The following is a 19,583-nucleotide window of genomic DNA, read 5'->3' as shown; positions in this document are numbered from 1 at the left end:
CGTACAGTTCGCGTAGTGTTCGTGACATAAATGTTGTGCCTTGATCGGTGAGGATTTCTTTCGGAATCCCCACCCGGGAGATTATTTTGAAGAGTGCCTCCGCAACACTGCATGCTGAGATGTTGTGAAGAGGCACTGCTTCCGGATATCGTGTTGCATAGTCCACTAGGACCAATACAAAGCGATGTCCGCGTGCTGACCGTTCTAATGGCCCGACGAGGTCCATTCCAATTCTCTCAAAGGGGACCTCGATCAGAGGGAGAGGGCGCAATGGCGCTTTTGGGGTGGCCGGTGGGTTAACCAGCTGGCATTCGCGGCATGCCGCACACCACCTGCGGACATCGCCGTCAATGCCTGGCCAATAGAAACGGGCTATTAGACGGTTCAGTGTTTTCCTTTCTCCTAGGTGACCTGCCATGGGATTATAATGAGCCGCCTGGAATACCATTTCCCGACGGCTCCTTGGAATCAACAGTTGGGTTGTATCCTCTTTGGTCCGAGTGTCCTGTGTCACTCGATACAACCGCTCATTTATAATTGCAAAATACGGGTATGAAAGTGCGATGTCAGGCTGGAGTCGTTGACCATCGATGACTCTCACTTGGTCGAAGGAGTGTTTGAGGGTTTCGTCTCACGATTGCTCCAAAGGGAAATCCCCGCCAGGGAATTCTCTGAGAAGGGGAGGGGCTGCAGCCTCTCCCCCTCTCTCGTCATCATGACGTGGAGCTGTCGAGGACGGCCCCGGCTCCGCCTCCCTGCCAGAGCATCGCACATCACACATCTCCCTATTTTCATACAGGACCCATCCGCGCAAATTCCCTTTAACAAAACTCTAAAATCAGGCCAATCAGTCCCCAAAATCAGCGGATGGGTGAGGCGGGAACTAACCGCAGCCTCCATTCTATGCTTTTTCCCCCGAAATTTAATTGTCAGGGTCACCACCGGATACTTGTGAATATCCCCGTGTACACATTTCACCTTCACCGTTTTAGTTGTGACCAATGCCTCGGGTTGAACCAGGCGTTGGTGGATAGTGGTTTGATTACAACCGGTATCCACCAACACCTGGTGAGTACCCCCCTTGACACTTACCGGTATCCGGTACGCTCCGGCCCGGTCAGGGGCAGCCTGTGGGAGGTCAGAGACCTGCACCACCGTCCCCATCTCTATCAGAGGGCACTGATCTCGGAAGTGGCTCGGGTCTCCGCACCTCCAGCAGGCCGGCCCAGGCGCTACGCCCGCACTTGCGTCGGCGGGCGCCCCCCCCCTGAGGGGGAGAGCGGCGGGGCATTGGAGTAGGGGAAGGTGTCGCCTCCCACACCCGGGGAACTGGTCTCAGGGGCTGAGGTCCTCCTCGTCTGCATGGGGCAGGAACGGGACCTGGAGAGAGAGCAGACGAGAGAGAGAGAGGGGAGGGGGAAGAAACAGAGGGAGGAGAGAAAACATAGGAGGGCTCTTCCGCCCTCGGGATCGCCGCCATGTGGTCCTCTGCAAGTCGGATAGCTTCCTCCAACGACGCCGGGCGGTGGCACTGGACCCACTCCGCCGTCCCTTTTGGCAGTCGAACTATGAACTGTTCCAGTACCACCTGGTTGATAATTCCCTGGACGTCGCGATCCCCCGCTAGCAACCATCTTCGGCAGGCGTCACGGAGCCGCTGGGCAAAGGCAAACGGGCGGTCGGAGCTCTCCAACTTCAAGCTCCGGAAGAGTTGACGACTTTCCTCCGGAGTGCGACCAACCGTTGCAAGATGGCTCTTTTTAAATCTCCGTAGGCCAGGAGGCTCGACGCTGGCAGTTGTTGAGCCGCGAGCTGGGCTTCCCCGGACAATAGTGGGATCAATCGGGCTGCCCATTGGCCGAGAGGCCAGCCCCAGATCTCGATGGTCCGCTCAAACAAATCCAGGAAGGCCTCGGGGTCGTCCGCCGCCCCCATTTTCTGTAATGCTTGCGGGGGTAACGGCGTGGGAGTGTCCGGGGTCACGGCTGAGGATGCCCCCTGGCTGAGGAGGTTCCGGATCACCTGCCGGTTCTCGGCTTGAGCATGCATGAGCTCGACAAACCGGCGGTCTTGATCTTGTCGGAGTTCAAGCAGCGTCTGTTGGTGGTTCTGATGTAGGCTGGCGAGGGCTTGGAGGATCTCCGCCAACTGGGAGGATTCTACGGGGCAACTTCCATCCATCTTCAAACCTTCCCGGGTTTCGGCACCAGTGTAACACTTCTCAGTTAAAGGAGGAGGCGAGAAGCAGATTTTCTGGTTCAGGTGAGCATTTTATTCTCCCCATTGCAGCAAAATTCACTCTTTCAGGGCTCTCACCGTTTTCAAAAACTCAATCTAAACATAAACAACTACTTCAGTAAAATAAACTCTCAGCTTTACACTAATAAGCTCTTGGCTTCAGAATCAGGTCTCTAGTGCCCAGGTTCTCTCTCTTCTGAGTGCTGCGTGGCCCTCTTTATGCCGCTCTCCCCGTGCTCACTGAAATTAGAGACAGGTGTTAGACATAATTTAGCTCAGGTGTAAGCGCCCTTACCGCTTTCCCTCTCTCTGGAGAGATGCTTGACCACGCCCCCGCTGCCACAATCTGTATTTCAATCGGGTCAATTCTCTGAGGCCATCAGCTGACATATGGCACTTTAGCTCTGCCTCGGCACTTTTAATATTTACTTCCAACTCCACAAGTTTTTGTGCTTTGGATTTTTTAATGAATGAGGCATACTGTATGATCCGACCCCTAAGAACCACTTTAAGTGCCTCCCAAGCCACGTCCACAGAGGATACTGAGGACCAGTTGGTCTCCATATAAATATTGATTTCGGACTTTCGGATATTAAAAAAAAAAATCTATTCTAGAATAAATTTTATGGACTGATGAAAAAAATGTATAGTCCCTACCAGATGGGTTCAAAAGTCTCCAAATATCTGCAAGACCAAGATTTTTACACATCCTGTGAAGCGTCAATGTTGCTCTAGGGGGTTTACACACTTTTGCTTCACTGTGATCAGTCCATCAAAAGATTAAAGTCTCCTCCCAGTATTATATCATGAGGGGTGACAGCGGCTTGCAACATCCCTTCAAGATCTATAAAAAAGCCCTGATCATCAGCGTTAGGTGCGTAAATATTAGCCAAAATCAACCTTTGCCCTTGAATTTCAGTTAAAACAACAATTACTCTTCCTAATTTATCTTTAATCTTTTTGAGACATTTGAATTGTAGATGTTTATTTACCAATATAATGACTCCCTTGCTTTTACTTGAGCCAGCACTAAAGAAAACATGTCCACCCCATATCTTCCCAAATTTTTCTGCTTCCTGCAGGGAGAGATGTGTTTCTTGAAGAAACACTATATCATATTTCTTACGTTTAATAAAAGAAATAACCTTCCTTCTTTTTATGGGGTGCCCCAACCCATTTACATTCCATGTGGAGAGAGATAGTACACTTATATTAACAACCGACATATTGATATAATAAAAATAAAAAATTGTGTGTGACAAACAAAATTATGCAGACCACATTCCCCATTAGTGAAACAATCAACCCCCGAACATCCCCCCGAACAAAACAAACAGAAAAAAGAAAAACGTGCGCATTAACCCCGCGCATGACAGCACCAACCAGCGACAATCCCTCTAAACTCAAAAGGTCCATGAACACCCACGAGTCCCCATGACAACTTTGCCATCGGATTGCTCAATTTTGCCTCACAAATTTGTGAAGCAAAATTACATAACAGAAAATACTTGAAATAAACCCAGTCAATAGGAAGAATGAACACAAAGAATGTGTAGATTCATTCACAGAACTGTCTCAAAGGTGTGATCTTCCACAAAACAAATTCCAGCTGATTTAAAACCGTTCAGATTCCTCAGAGAGACAAACGAATGTTCAGTGAGCCGGCTGTTATGAGTTCAGCGGATGACGTAATCATTCCAATGTCCCGTAAAAATACTCAACAAAACAAACTACAGCCAGCAGGAGGAATAAGCATGAAGAACGAACAGATTAATCCACAGCTGTTTCAAAGGAGTGTTTTTCAATAGATCAAGCTCCAGCCGCTAGGCGGAACCAATACAAAAAGAAACAAAACCGGCATCCCGGTTCCCCGGATGATTGAGTCAATTCACTCGGAGGCAGCATAAAAGTATATACCATGACTTACATAATCCGTCGACTTCATAAAAGACATCCTTTGTGTGAGCATGTAGATGTTTTGCGGTCATCCGTAGTGTCCACTCTCAATCTGTCCGGGAACTTCAATGCAAATGTAATCTTTCATCAATGCAAAAGTTTCTTTAAGGAAAAGTGTTATTCACAAAACAAGCTCCAGCCGCTCGGCGGAGCCAACGCAAAAAAACCTAAAATGTCGCCCAGCTTCCTCAAGAGTAAGTACAGCGAGTCAGGCCCACTCACATGAGAAACATTCAATGGTTTACTCAGACACTGATTCTATAAAAGACATTGCCAGATTTGGACATGTAAATACTTTGCGACCGTTTTTCGTTTCTATTCTAAGTTTTGCTGGAAACATCAAAGCGAACGAGATATTTTTCTGATGTAAGAGTTTCTTACATTCCTTGAACCGATCGCTTTTCTCTCTTGTCGAACTCGCAAAGTCCGGGAACAAGAAAATATTATGGTTCTTCCAAGAAAGCTTCCCTTTGCTCCTCGCCTGGTGCAACACAAGATCTTTATCGGATGATCTCAGAAATCTGGCCAGAATCGATCTGGGTCTCCCTCAGCAGATCTGTGAGCCGGCACTCTGTGAGCTCGCTCAATTTCCAGCTTGTGGCCTGTTATGTCGAGCAGACTCGGGAAAAACTCATCTAGGAATTTCACTATATCTCTGCCCTCTTCATGCTCAGGAATTACAACAATTCTGACATTATTCCTGCGGCTTCTATTCTCAAGATCTTCACAAGGAGATGTTCCAAATCAACTTTGGTCGCGGGCCGATTAGCGGTTAATTCCCTCTCCGAAGATTCCAGAAAATCGATTTGTTTTTCAACATCAGTCACTCTTGTAGCTAACTCAGAGAATTTTATTTCCATCGCCGTAATCGATTGACGTATTACAGCGAGATCCTCCAAGTCAGCAAGAATCTTCGTCAACATCACCGACATGTTGGACAACTGACGCTGGATCTCCTCTCCCGCCGCGCCATCCAAATCGAGTCCCCGGTCTGTAGGCCTGTCGGGGCTTTCATCCTGAACACGTAAGTGTCTTTTAATGTCTCCAGAGCCCGAGGATTTTGACTTCTTTGCCATTTTTTTTGCAACAAAGGGCAAATGTGTAACTGGGTGTATCAAAATTAACCTGATTATAACATGAAAATAATCGAAAATTCAGCAAAGTGCGCAGAGCTCGTCGCTCACACGTCTGCTCCTTGCATGGCGTCACGTGACTCCCCTCTGCAAATTCAGAATTGATAGATAAATGGCATCTTATCCCTTTGTTTCTTTGTTTTGTTTTATAATACTCTGGCATCATTATTTTTATTTGTTTAATTTTTCTGTATCATATTATTTGAATAACTGAATCCTTTGAACCTGAGATGGAAATTATACAATGTTGATTGTGTGGAATTTTCTCTTGATGTTATGTATGTTAATATGCACTTTAAATAAAAAAAATAAAATAAAAAATAAAAAAGATCACCGGCAGGTGCATGCCGGTTAGAAATCTGTCCGACTTGCTGTGATGTCATGACAACGTATGTAAACAAAAAATGCGGCCGCAGTTGTAGCAGACAGGCGGCGCAGTTGCTTTTTCCAAGCTGTGCACGATGGGAAATGACTTGCTAATGACACAGCTTAATGTTCATTGGCTTAAACAACCGTGATGTTTCGTTATCTTCTAAACAGTGGCGTAGCGTCTGTGTATGCAGGGTATGCAGTTGCTCTCTGTATGGGATATGCGATTGTTATCATATTTCTGAAATGTCTAAAATACGTGTCTTTATTAAAATAAACATTTCAGGAAAGACACGTCTTATTGGCGAAATTAAATAACAGGTAGCCTACACTGAGTGTCTTTTTCATCATATTTATTTTAATTTTAAAAACAGAATTTATCCACTTTACCAGCAACAGCGTATGAACCAGAATCCCGCGATATCTTCCTTATATCTCGAAGGTGTCTGATCCACTACGAGAAGTGAGAATTGTCAGACTTCACAGCACTTATTTCACTCCTCCCCTGACTGCAGCCGCCTACTCTCATCTATTTTCAAGGCGAGGCGTTTGACATCTCAAACGAACCTAATGTTCCAGAACTGACTCGTGTGTCCGACAGGAGGCAGCAGCAGTTTCGGTCGGCAGTCAAACGCACTAGAAGAAGAGTTGCGGTCTGTCAGTGAAGGTGACAGTCATGGCGGCGGCAGCAGCGGTGCTTCGTGGGATCGGTGTTAATCTGTCGAAGAATCTGCGTGAGATCCGCCTGCATTTATGCCAGACTTCTGCTGCCAGCCAGGGAACGAGGTACAGCGACTTTTACTTGCGGATAATTATTTTCCTTAGAGAGAAGCGCGTGTGTTTATGTCTCAAAACTAGAGAGCTGACAGCAGTTTTGAGCACCATAAAAGCTATCCTCCATGGACCCATCAAAAGTGTTTGGCGTAAAGGTTTTTTTTTTTATTTTTATTTTTTTTTTATTTTTTTTTTTTTTGGGTATACACACAACATTATAGTGTCTGAAGCAAATGCTTTATGTTTTCAAGGCTACAAGTTTTGCACCGCAGAGGCAGCAGTTTCACGGCTGTATTTGTTTTGTTTTGTTTTGTTGTGTTTTGTTGGCTTTTTAATATTTAATTTTTGTATTATTATTATTGCTTCAACGACAACAGAAAGGCAGTCATAACTGAAAGATTTGCAAACAAAGACTGAGAATACAGCTCAATTTTCACATCGCTTTCTCCACGACATACCATAACAATAAATGAAGGTAATAAATAAATAAATAAAATAGGGGTGTAGGGGTTTTTACTTTACAAAACCATAATTCTCCAATAGAGAATACAAATATTTTGCTTTGGGACTTTTCATCCCTCTCAATTTCTCCAAATATATGGAAAATTCCTCTTTAAAAACAGGTAATCGGGGAGGAGCTTTGAAAAATTTCAACAAAAGCAATAAATTATTCACAATGTAAGATACATTTTTATCCTTAATTAATAAACCAAACTTAATGATTTCCCATGAGATTATCGGCGTAACAGGTATTTTTGTTGTATCCAGCTAAATGCATCATTCTAGAAAGAATGCACCCAATTACACTGAAAAAATCAAGTGTTCAACTGTTTCTACATCCTTCTTGCATATTTGACATGATTTGAATCCCCAACATTAAATCTTATTCTTAAAAATTCTTTTGCTGGGTATATATGATTTATAATTTTAAAATGCACCTCTTTACACTTAGGGGCAACAGGAAATGAGAAGAATTTCCTCCTAATTTCACTCACTGCTTTCCTCTCAAATTGTTGGAAAATATAAGTTCTCCTTACAGGTCCTGGGAAACATTCTTGTGCTAGACAATTTCCCAGAAATGTGTTAGCGCATTTTTTTTATCTACAAAGTTTATATCTATCAATCATAAGATCATACATTTTAGTTATTGCCACTGAGTACTTTAATTGTTCTTTTACTAACTTAATCATTGGAATTGGGATACTTTTAATAATTTTGTCAAAAACTTCAGGGGAACAATTTAGATTGTATTTAAAACAAAAAATACTATGACTCAGTATATTATCAAAGTTATCCATAACATGTGTTACTGACCATATGCCTTTCTGCCACCATCCATCAATAAACAAAGATTTTCTGTTCACTAATATACATCTGTTATTCCAGACTGACATGCCATGTGGGCTAAAGTTATGTTAATTAATTTCCAGTATAATAGTACTTGTTGAAAGGCAGAGAGTTTCACAGGGAGTTTATAAAGCTCAAAGTCACACTGTAATAGAAAACTTAATCCACCACATTTTTTAAATAAGGTTGCAAGAATATCAAACCAGTATGTGGTCTCCATGTTAATGAATGATTTTAACCATTTAAGTTTAAGCACCCCATTCATAATGTCAAAGTCAATCATCTTAAGTCCACATTTATAGTCTTCAGTCATATCACTTTTACGTATATAATGACTTTTCTTTTTCCATATAAAATCAAAATTTTATTTATTAATTGCCTTTATCTTTTTAGCAGAAACTGCTAGTGAGAAACATGGATAAATTATTCTAGAAAGACTCTCTACTTTCATCAATAAGAGTTCTTCCAAATATCGTTGGATATACTTGCAGCCAAGTATTCATAATTAATCTACATTTCTCCAAAAAAAATTTATATTTAATTTTTCTCAATTATCAACACTCTTAGATATCCAGATACCGAAATATTTAACTTAGTTTTTTATTGGAATATTATACATTGTTATATTAGGATGATCGTGGATGGCCATTAACTCACATTTTTACATATTTAATTTTAGACCTGAAGCTTTTGAATAAAAGCTTCTCAATATACTGAAGAGTTAGGGGTATTTGAGTAGTGTCATCAGCAAGTTGACTAACAATAAAATGATTTCCTTCTAAATTAATGAATAAAAATGCTGCCCATTTTAAGTAAAATAGACAACATTTCTGCTACCATAATAAACAACAAAGGTGAACTTGTCTAATACCTCTTTTCACCACGAATCTTGGACATGTGCCTTGAGTAAGAGCTACAGAACTGTTTATATCTTTTATAAAGCATACTAACAATATTTAATCATTTTGGACAAAAACCAAAGGATGTAAGTGTTTGACAAATGAAAGAATGTTCCACCATATCAAAGGCCTTATAGAAATCCAAAAAGAAATTAAAAAACCATCTTCTACAATTAGATGACCATACTCTATAATATCAAAAACTAACCTGATATTATTATGAATTGACCTACCCTTTAACATTCCTGATTGTTGTGACTCACTAATAATTTGCGATAGTCCAGTTTTTAATCTAGAAGCCATAGCCCTAGTCAACAATGAGGAATACAGTTTAGAATTAAATTGAAACACCTCATTTGCTATTATTTTATGATTTGAATGTTCTATTTGGTTCACTATTAGACTGTTAACAGATTTTCTTTCTTGATGCCTTTTTTCCAAGTTAATGAAGAATGAACTATTTTTCCCCCCTCTTCCAGCCACTTAGCCCTGGATCTCACGTATGCCCCTTTTGCCTTTTTAATATAGAATTCATCTAGAATGGATTGCAGCTGAATACATTTTTCCTTTTCTTCTGACATACTAGGATTGGAACAACATTTTTTTAATGTTTTTTATTAACTGGATTTATTTTTCACATTTAAAGGTCATTGAGCATTCTCTCAATTTGTGCTTTAAATATTCCCATCTGATACCACTTGACATCTTTTTTCCTTTAAATTCAGCTATTTGTACAGAAGTCGATCTGATTTAGAAAGTCTGCATTAAATTTACAGTGTCCTTTTATTTTAAAAGATTTCCCACATTGTTCTAGGGCTAAATTAATCACACAATGATCTGTTAATGGGGCACTAGAAATAATACATTTAGTCACATAACTTGAAAACATCAGATCCAAGCCAATAATCAATTCTTGATCTTGAATTGGCATTTGGTTTAAACCACGAGAAATGTCTGGAAGTGGGGTTTAGATTCCTCCAAATATCTATTAATAAACTGGATATACAAAATCTTGAATAATGTTGTTAACATGAGAATTACTAAATTTAGAAAGGTGTCTATCCAAATATTCATCTGGTGTCATGTTAAAATCGTCTCTGATTAAAATATATTCTGTAGGATGGTTAGCTTTGAGGTCATTTATGACATTTTGTTACTGTCGCAAGTAGATTATTATTCTGGATGCAGTTATTATACCCATACACATTTGCTAGAATAAAAAATATTTCGTCCAACTGTAGAACCACTGCAAGCCAATGGCCATCTTCATCAGCTTTTTGAGTAATAATTTTGCCTGAGCATTTGTTCTTGCATATAGTGACACCTGCAGACCGGTTTGAGCCATGACTGAATAACATGTCATCACCCCACTGTTTTTTCCAAAAAGCAACATCTGCCCACTCTGAATGCGTTTCTTGTAGAAAAAATAATTGTGATTTTTGTTTTTTTGTTTTTTGCAAAATAAAAAAAATTGCTTTTCTTTTAACAGCATCCTTTAAACCCCTACAATTTAAAGAAGAAAATGAAATGTCAGATTTTAATGTGAACATGAACAATTGAACATATAAAACTGTAAATTGAATGAAAATTACGAAAATAAAATTTCAGGTTGTTACAGCACAGCCGGTAGTGTAAAGTCTGTGGTATAGAAAACAGAGTCCTGTTTCCACCATCACTACACCTCACCTCTCACCAAAGAAAAGTGATCAGTACCCTTTTAAGAGATACGTTTTCCCTCGATATACCCAAATGGCCCTCTAAAGCCAGCTGCTTTGCCCTCCTTCCTAGTTTGTTAGATTCTTGGCCATACACCACGTCTCAAAAGTCTGTCTTTTCTTGTCAGGTGTTCCGCAAAACGGATGCCAGCTTCTTTGCACACCGTAGACGTCTTGGTTCTTTTCCATATTTCATCTCGCACCACTCTGCGAGCAAAGAGAATGATCACCTCTCTAGGTCGGCTGTTCTCCTTTCTTCCCACCCGGTTCACGGCATCCACAGCCTCCCCCATGGTAGAAGCAAACTCTGGTGTTATCTTGGCAGGTAGTTGAAACGCATCCTCACTTATGCGCACACTGGTGTTTTGCATCCTTATCTCTTCATGCTGTATGTCTACCTTGGTTCCAAGATCTTTAATTGCTTCCAGTATGGCTGAGTTGGACACTTCCTTATTTTCGTCGCTCTCTGTCAGTTTTTTGGCTTTTTGCCCCTTTTGGAGTTTACTCTGTGGGTGGATCTAATTCAGCTCGTCGCTCCCTTTTACTTGAAGCTGCAGTTGTGTTCATTGCGTAGCAGTGCTCCTCCATTTCCTATCATAATATCAATCAGCTCAGGGTATATTCAACTTACAAAATCAGCAGGTAGAGGTGGATTATAAATTGTCAAACTAAACAAACTTTGGATTCATGTGAGAGCATGCAACAGTTTGACTTCTCAGTCCACCATCATGCCGCGACTCATTTTTGACGGAGTTAAAGTCGCCATGAAACGGAAGTTATGACCGACTTTATTACTGTATTGTAACGTTTTTCCGAGTGAGAAAAAAAATGTAGGGCAGGGGACTTTGATTACGTTAGGACAAGGCTGGAACCTTTGTGCAAATACAGATGAATGTGAAACAAGTGGGTAGAAGCTAATTTGTCCTCATATTTTCACGGTCAATTTATTAGGGGGCCAGGCAGCGAAGCTGCTGCAATCCTATTGTAATTGCACTGATTTTCTTCTTCTGTTTTTTTTTTTTTTTTTTTTTCTGTCTTAAATGTGTCTGGGTGTCAGGGACCATAAGTTGTGGAGACACCAAACTCGGCAGGATGATCCCAAATCCCCCCCACTACTCAGGCACACAGACGCACACCTATCTGACCCTAGGTGGCGCTATAATAAACACTTTTGCGTTTTGGCTCATATCTCTGCAACCGTAAGAAAATCTTTTGTCCTCTGATTCCTTGAGTCAAGCCCTACAAAATATCTCCGATTTCATTTCTGTCCGCTATTTTACATTTTTGGAAAAAAATACTTTTCCAAACTCCTCCTAGACCATTTATCCGATTAGCACATAATTTGGTATACATCATCTACAGACCCCCCCACCCCTGCTAAAAAGTTATCAAATAAATTGATATATGAATTCGTTCTGAAGATATTACTGATACAATTCCTTCAGTATAACGCAATTTGAGTAATTGATCAATATCTACTCAACGCAAACTCCAAAAGTAACCAAACTCTGTACACATAGTCAACAGGACGTTTAGAAGATGTTGGCAAAGTTTCGTATAATTTCACCCATAGGGGGGTGCTATAACTAAACAAGTGTCATAACTTTACATCCATTTGAGCAACAGTTCAAATTAAATATACACCTTCTGTGGTTCAAATGCTAACATATTTTTAAAAAATCGATTCGACAAATGAACAAAAATGGCTGCTAACGGCCAATTCAATTTCAGCACCTTATACCTCGTATTGGGAATGGCTTAGGGTTATGGAAATTATTATACACAAGCAGGGTGTCAACTCTAAGCATTTTGTGACAGTCGGCCACACGGTGATAGTATAATTAGCTAAGTCGCGTTTTTGCTCATAACTCCGGAACCGTATAGGCTACAATACAAATGTGCAGCTTCTCTGAATCCACCTGTGCCTCACAATGATATGGTCACTTGAATTCCATTTCCACAAGAAAAGTTTTTTACAATTTCGTTTTATTCGAAAAACCAACTTTTTCAAACTCGTCCTAGGCTGTTTGCCCGATTCTCACGAAACTTGGTATATATCATCTACAGATCCTCCTGACAAAAAGTCAAAATAATTTTGATGTGTCTGATTGTTCCAAAGATATAAGCAAATATGTTTTGGCCGTGGCCTATAATGACTAATTAGCCTGTATCTTGTGAACACAATTTTCAAACTTAACAAAATTTGTACACATGGCCAAGAGAACAGTCTTAGGTAACATGCCAAGTTTCATTTTTTATGCTAGGGGGTGCTATAACTTAAGAAAATCCTATTTTTGCAACTGTGCTCACAGCTGGTGAAATGTCACACCAAAATAGCTATCCACAGGATCTTTTCTGTCAAATGTGATTATTTTGGTCATCTCGCCAATATGTGTTTGGGCCCCAATATTAGGTGCTTGTGGCTATATTTTATTTAAATTTTTTATTGCGTACTTTGCTTATCATAATCAACCCTTGTATTTATGTCTGCCTAAATTTAACAGGCGAGGTCCGTGGTATGGCTGATGTTAGTATAACGGATAATTTTTTTTTTAATTAAAATGTTTTGCCTCTCTTGTAAGGAATGGTTCTCCCAAAATGATAATTCTCTTCTAATTTACTCACCCTTATGCAGTCTCAAACTGGTATGATTTTCTTTCTTCTGTGGAACACAAATAAAGATTTGATAGAGATATGATGTAAATATACAGTATCCATACAATGCAAGTCAATAAGCATTAACACTTTCCAAGCTCCTTAAAGGACGTAAAGGCAGCATACATATGACTCCAGTAGTTTCCTCATGCTTGATGGATGTTTTGTATTTTATTTAACTCATAATAATGTTCGTAACTAGGATGGCCACGAGTACTCGGACGTGGCAGCAATGATCAATCATGAAAATGATGATTGATGGTGATCATGCAGGATGTGACTTCTCACTTAATTCGAAATTCCTCACAACTACACAAACGTGTCAGAGGAAACTTATTTTTAATTTTGAGATTATGTTGTGATTTTGAGGGGTACATTGATTGTCAGAGACGTCTCATAGCAACCAAACTGATACACAACACTGCAGTGCTATCGTTATGATAATCAAAAGAGTGTAATTGACTGTGTTTTGAACACCTGTCTCTGCAAAACGTTTGCTAAACACATTTTATTATCATTTAATGTAAGAACTTTGACTCGTTAATGGATATTATTTAATAAAAGTGAAGGTTTGTCAATGACTGTAAACCTCCCAGCCCTGGGTGCTGAAATGTTTGCGTGATGTAACACACACCTGCATCTCGACAAAATGAGAGTTGAAGATTTCCGCACGAGTTTCCAAGTTAGAAATCTGACAGTGTCATTCCATTGCACTTTCCCCAGTTGAAAGGTGGAAATTCCGACTCTCCGAGTTGAATGGAACACTTCATGAATCATCACAGCAACAACAACACGGAGCATCGTGGCTTTCCCCACAGGAGAGAACACTTGGACACACACACACACACACACACACACACACACACACACACACACCAGGTGTGTGGCAGTGGACTCGACGTGCTGCGATTGTTTCAAACAGCTAGACAGAGCGCAGCAAAATGGAACAGAATGCAGCGTCTTCAAAACTGAACTTATCACACATATTAGAAACGTGATGATTATGGTGTCTTCTGTTAAGCCAACCGCGATTTGAAAATAGACGGTTCAGACAGTCACTAAAAAAACTGGTGCGCGCTCACTAAGATTACTACGGTAACCTGAAGGGAGAACAGACTGATGCGCGTTGTGCACATTCTTTGAGTTGGGCAGCGAATCTTCACATAATGACAAAATATGATACATTATATTTTGATTATGCAATCTTTTGTACATTTTGTAACAGATTATAACAGCCTATAATAATGAATAGACGATACTAGGGCTGCCCCCTAATAGTCGACCAAACGTTAGTCGATGAGAAGAGTCTTGGTCGACCAAGTTTTGATTGGTTGGTTGGTCGCAGAAAGAAAAAAACTCCACAGGAAACCGACGAACCACTGGTTGGATGCTAGGTGGTACTATGGGGTAATTTTCTTTAAGCAGGGTTAGGATTAAGCCTACACAAAGCAAGACACCTTGATTTCAAACTTTGAACTTTATTTTTTATTTATTTTAACTAAAAATTCAAATGAAACTGGAAAAAAAATTAAGTGCAATTAAAATGTGTGTTGTTCAACTTTTTGAAAGATGGCTTTACAACAGTTGTGAAGGACAACATCTCTTTGGAAACTAACCTACTTCATCAGTGCATTCTCTATCAGTTGGGTATTTCGTTGTCTGGGAAAATACATTAAGTGTGTGAATACATTTGTTTTGTTCCCTCCTTCACGATATACAGTTGTGCTCAAAAGTTTGCATACCCTGGCAGAAATTGTGAAATTTTGGGATTGATTTTGAAAATATGACTGATCATGCAAGAAAACTGTCTTTTATTTAAGGATAGTGATCATATGAAGCCATTTATTATCACATAGTTGTTTGGCTCCTTTTTAAATCATAATGATAACAGAAATCACCCAAATGGCTCTGATCAAAAGTTTACATGGCCTTGTTACAGACACACAAGGTGACACACACAGGTTTAAATGGCAATTAATGTTTAATTTACCACACCTGTGGCTTTTTAAATTGCAATTAGTGTCTGTGTATAAATAGTCAATGAGTTTGTTAACTCTCGCGTGGATGCACTGAGCAGGCTAGACACTGAGCCATGGGGAGCAGAAAAGAACTGTCAAAAGACCTGCGTAACAAGGTAATGGAACTTTATAAAGATGGAAAAGGATATAAAAAGATATCCAAAGCCTTGAAAATGCCAGTCAATACTGTTCAATCACTTATTAAGGAGTACAATACTTGTTGACACCTCTCCAAACATAGCGCTTATGATTGTGACCATAAAGCTCTATTTTGGTCTCGTCACTCCAAATTAGTGTTGTCGGGCATATTGTAACCGGGATTTTTTTGTGGCATTGGCTTCTTTCTGGCAACTCGACCATGCAGCTAATTTTTGTTCAAGTATCATTATATTGTGCTCCTTGAAACAACCACACCGTCTTTTTCCAGAGCAGCCTGTATTACTTCTGAGGTTAGCTGTGGATTTTTTTTTTCAAATCTTTCTTGGTCTACCTGACCTTGGCTTGGTATCAAGAGATCCCTGAATTTTCCACTTCTTAATAAGTGATTGAACAGTACTCACTGGCATTTTCAAGGCTTTAGATATCTTTTTATATCCTTTTCCATCATTATAAAATTCCATTACCTTGTTACACAGGTCTTTTGACAGTTCTTTTCTGCTCCCCATGGCTCAGTAACTAGCCTGCTCAGTGCATCCACATGAGAGCTAACAAACTCATTGACTATTTATACACAGGCACTAATTGCAATTTAAATAGCCACAGGTGTGGGAAATTAACCATTAATTGCCATTTAAACCTGTGTGTGTCACCTTGTGTGTCTGTAACAAGGCCAAACATTCAAGGGTATGTAAACTTTTGATCAGGGCCATTTGGGTGATTTCTGTTCCCATTATGATTTAAAAAGGAGCCAAATAACTATGTGATGATAAATGGCTTCATATGATCACTTCATCAATTCTTAATTAAATAAAAGACAGTTTTTTTGCATGATCAGTCATATTTTCAAAATCAATGCCAAAATTTCACAATTTCTGCCAGGGTATGCAAACTTTTGAGCACAACTGTATATATATCGCAATATCCAATTACATCGGCAACCCCAGGGCTGTGGGATCGGTGAATATTCTTGCTTTAGTAATTTTGCATTAAATTCATTTATTTAAAAAATGAAAAACTTAAATCAAATACATTTCTAAATTCAAATTGCACTCCAAACGAAACGAAAAAGCAATTAAAATAATGAAGTGATAAAAGAATAATATATATTATCACCTTTCCATTTACCATCTAAACATGCAGGCGGAAAATTACTTGCACAAATGAAGACATAAAAACAATTATAAATGTACAAATAATCATTATAATAATGATGATAATCACTGAAATATAAATCATGGTTCAAGGTGAATGTGTTTTTGTATTATTTTATGTTTTAATCACAGATGTATAGGCTGCAGAGTTGCTCACAATGAACTGCTCTGTGGAAATAAAGTGAACTGAACTCAAAGCAACTCCTGAGCTGAGATGTCTGAGGTCATTTGTAGCACTCATAGATGTTACTGTTCTCACAAAAACATTTAAAATTCAGAAAACAGAAACAAAGAAAGAGTGAGAACCCTTTACATGCACGTGTTCCACGAGACTGCACGCCTCCATACAAACAGCGCGTCAGACATGCGCATAGACGGATTTTCTGTCATCTGTTCTTAATAATATAATAAAGTGGGTTTCTTAAAGCACGTGTCTGATGTTTCTATATTAATTTGATAATAATAATAATAGCCTAATAATAATAATAATAATAATACTAATTTAATACATTAATGGGAAAACAAGGCAAATATCGTCTTGACATCGTCAAAGGCATCAGCTATTGGCCATCGTCGATCCCTGAGATCATCGTCTGTCGGCACAACCCTAATGTGCATTTCTCTCTATAAATTAACTAAATGTTCAGACAGTCTCCTTGCCGGTTTTTCCGACACATTCAGAACCGCTTTTGTCGCTTTGTGTGTGAGCTTGTAAAATGTATATTTTAAAGGCTCATTATTACGGTTTAGTATTTCTCTGTAATGTAGAACAGTGTTAGCAATGCTACTTATAATATTCTTTCTCAGCCCTGGAACTCAAACCATTTTCTGATGCATACACCCCCCCCATTATTAAATTAATATCATAAACGAGCGACTAGTCGACTAATGGCTTAAACTAACGCCTACTAGTCGACTAGGAAAATCTTTGTTCGGGGGCAGCTCTAGACGATACACTGGAACAACAAGATGCAATGCAGCAGCCAAAGACGTTTGTCAGACATGTTATTATATATACCGTTATGTACATGTCATTGCCCCTCGAGTACTCGATGAGTAGACAAAATGCCCAAAATGCCCATCCCTAGTAATAACAATGACGGTAATAAGCAGGGCCCTTTTCTTCCTATGTCTCTTAATACATCTGAGATGAAATGACTCATTTCAGATCTTCTAATCGTGACAATTCTTCTCTAGCTGTTCTTCAAACGCATGAGCGGATTTGATTAATTTTCAAGATTGAGTTGTCTGAGATAATTAGGCATTCCTGTGTTCACTGACAAGGGCACATGTATCGATACTCAAAACAATGATCAGCAATGCAATGATTGGCTTGCGACATGACAGACCAATGTATTGACGTCATAAACTTTACTAAAAATATTATATAATCCACTGATACTTGATATAAGGGACAAAACATGTATTTTATACAAAAGTCATCTTTATGTTAAAAATCAATCAAGAAATGTATAATAAAAATACTGGAAAAGTTAAATCTAATGGAAATATGTATACTCAGGGCATTTATTACTAATAGATATAAATAATTTAATTAGATTAAAAAAAAAAAAAATGCATGCTCTATACTTAGAAGCACATGTAACTTAAACTGTCCTCAGCAAGAGGTCACAATGTTAAACTGCCCAAAAAAAAAGTGTTTAAAAATGCAACAAATTCTTAAATATAAATATCAAATGATATCTTTAAGTTATCAAATAATACATAAAGTAAACTTTAAATTCTATTTTCCATAAAAAAAAAAAAAAAATTCAATCAAATTTATGTACTCACTTTGCATCCATCAGATGTCCAACTCCATCAGATTTATATATAATCCTGAATAAATCAGACAATGTCATGTTCAGCTATAACCCTGAGGACCGCTTTTCCACTTCCTGCTCATGGTGGATGCAACAGTAGGACACGTTGTCTGGAAATTTTTATATTTGTATTTTTTAAACAAACAATGTTTAAGTCTCTGCGGTCACAGCTTCAACATATCAACTCCGTCATTCCAATTATGACAGTTTCTGTTAGAATTTTGGAATACATTCTGGCATTTTAGTTCAGGTTATTGAGGCAGCTTCAACTGAGGAAAAAAACTAAATGGCTCCAGTGTACAACACATCATTAAGATGGAAAAATATTCAATTTTGTCAACTGTAAAAACAGAAAAAAAAAAAAAAAAAACAATTTATAGAATGTATTTTATCAAAAATATAAGTTATGAAGTGAATAAATGTCAATTTTCAGAAAATAATTTTTATAAAAACCTGTTTCCTTAATGGTTAGTTAGCTGAGACATTTGTCCACAAATATATCAATTTCAAAATAATTTACTATTAAAAAAAAAAATAATAAAAATGTTTTGTCCTTTATCTCAAGAAACAGTGAATCATATGTATTTATTTTTTGATATACACTTATATAAGAAATTTGCTATTTGAATGTGTATAACATTACAAATATATACATAAAAAATAGTTACATTTATACTACAAGATATTTCTGTATTAATTTATAATTAATTACAATTATTTATTAATTGCGTTCTTGCATGTCCAGAAAAAAAATGACTATCATGAAAGATTTTTAATTATGTAAGAGGGATATCATGTACACTTTTCTAATGGCACAAATGCAGACATCGCTCTCTCATTAAGTTCTTTGCATCTGCTGAGCTGTAAAAGGCACTAAGAACCAAAGTCAATTCAGACAGAAAACCATAAAGGTTAAGCACAAAAACAATGGTGAAAATTTTTTTTTAAAAAAGACTTGGAAAAAGCACAAAAAAAAACAAGCAAATGAAGTAGGTTACTCTCTCACGACCAAAATGGTCTATACATATTATCTACAATATTATTACTATTTTATTTGAAATTATTCATAAAATTATAATTATACTAAATTTATTATTGCTTGTGCTTGCAGAGGCTGGGACAGACTTCGAGTATCACATCTGTTTATAAAGGTGCAATCTAATCCTGTTTATGTTAAATAAGCCTGCTCCTGACCTGTTGCCATGACAGCAACTCCAAGATGTTCTTCAAAGAACGTAAGAATCCAGGATCGGCTCAAATCGTGAGTCAACAATGAAATCCAGATAACTCTGTAATCAACGTATGAAGAACGAGACACAGTTTTCTAAATCGTTTCTTCTTAAAGT

General features: G+C 38.7%; 1 protein-coding gene across 3 annotated transcripts in view; it reads left to right on the top strand.

The window, feature by feature from the left end:
• The first annotated feature begins 6,315 nt into the window (after window positions 1–6,315).
• Window positions 6,316–19,583, top strand: part of LOC127430701 (NADH dehydrogenase [ubiquinone] 1 alpha subcomplex subunit 2-like) — a 29,274-nt gene continuing 16,006 nt past the window's right edge. Inside the window, exons 1-2 of one of the 3 annotated variants that reach the window (XM_051680672.1) lie at window positions 6,333–6,482; window positions 19,349–19,498. In XM_051680672.1, coding sequence (XP_051536632.1) covers window positions 19,440–19,498 — 59 coding nt within the window. In that variant the 5' untranslated portion in view covers window positions 6,333–6,482; window positions 19,349–19,439. Of the gene's footprint in view, window positions 6,483–19,348; window positions 19,499–19,583 lie in introns of all 3 variants that reach the window. The other 2 variants (XM_051680671.1, XM_051680670.1) reach the window with 2 other exon arrangements.

The sequence above is a fragment of the Myxocyprinus asiaticus genome, chromosome 40 (assembly GCF_019703515.2).
Source record: "Myxocyprinus asiaticus isolate MX2 ecotype Aquarium Trade chromosome 40, UBuf_Myxa_2, whole genome shotgun sequence".
Classification (NCBI taxonomy): Eukaryota; Metazoa; Chordata; class Actinopteri; order Cypriniformes; family Catostomidae; genus Myxocyprinus; species Myxocyprinus asiaticus.
Note: the sequence above shows the minus strand (reverse complement) of the source record. Positions and strands in the feature narration are given on the sequence as shown.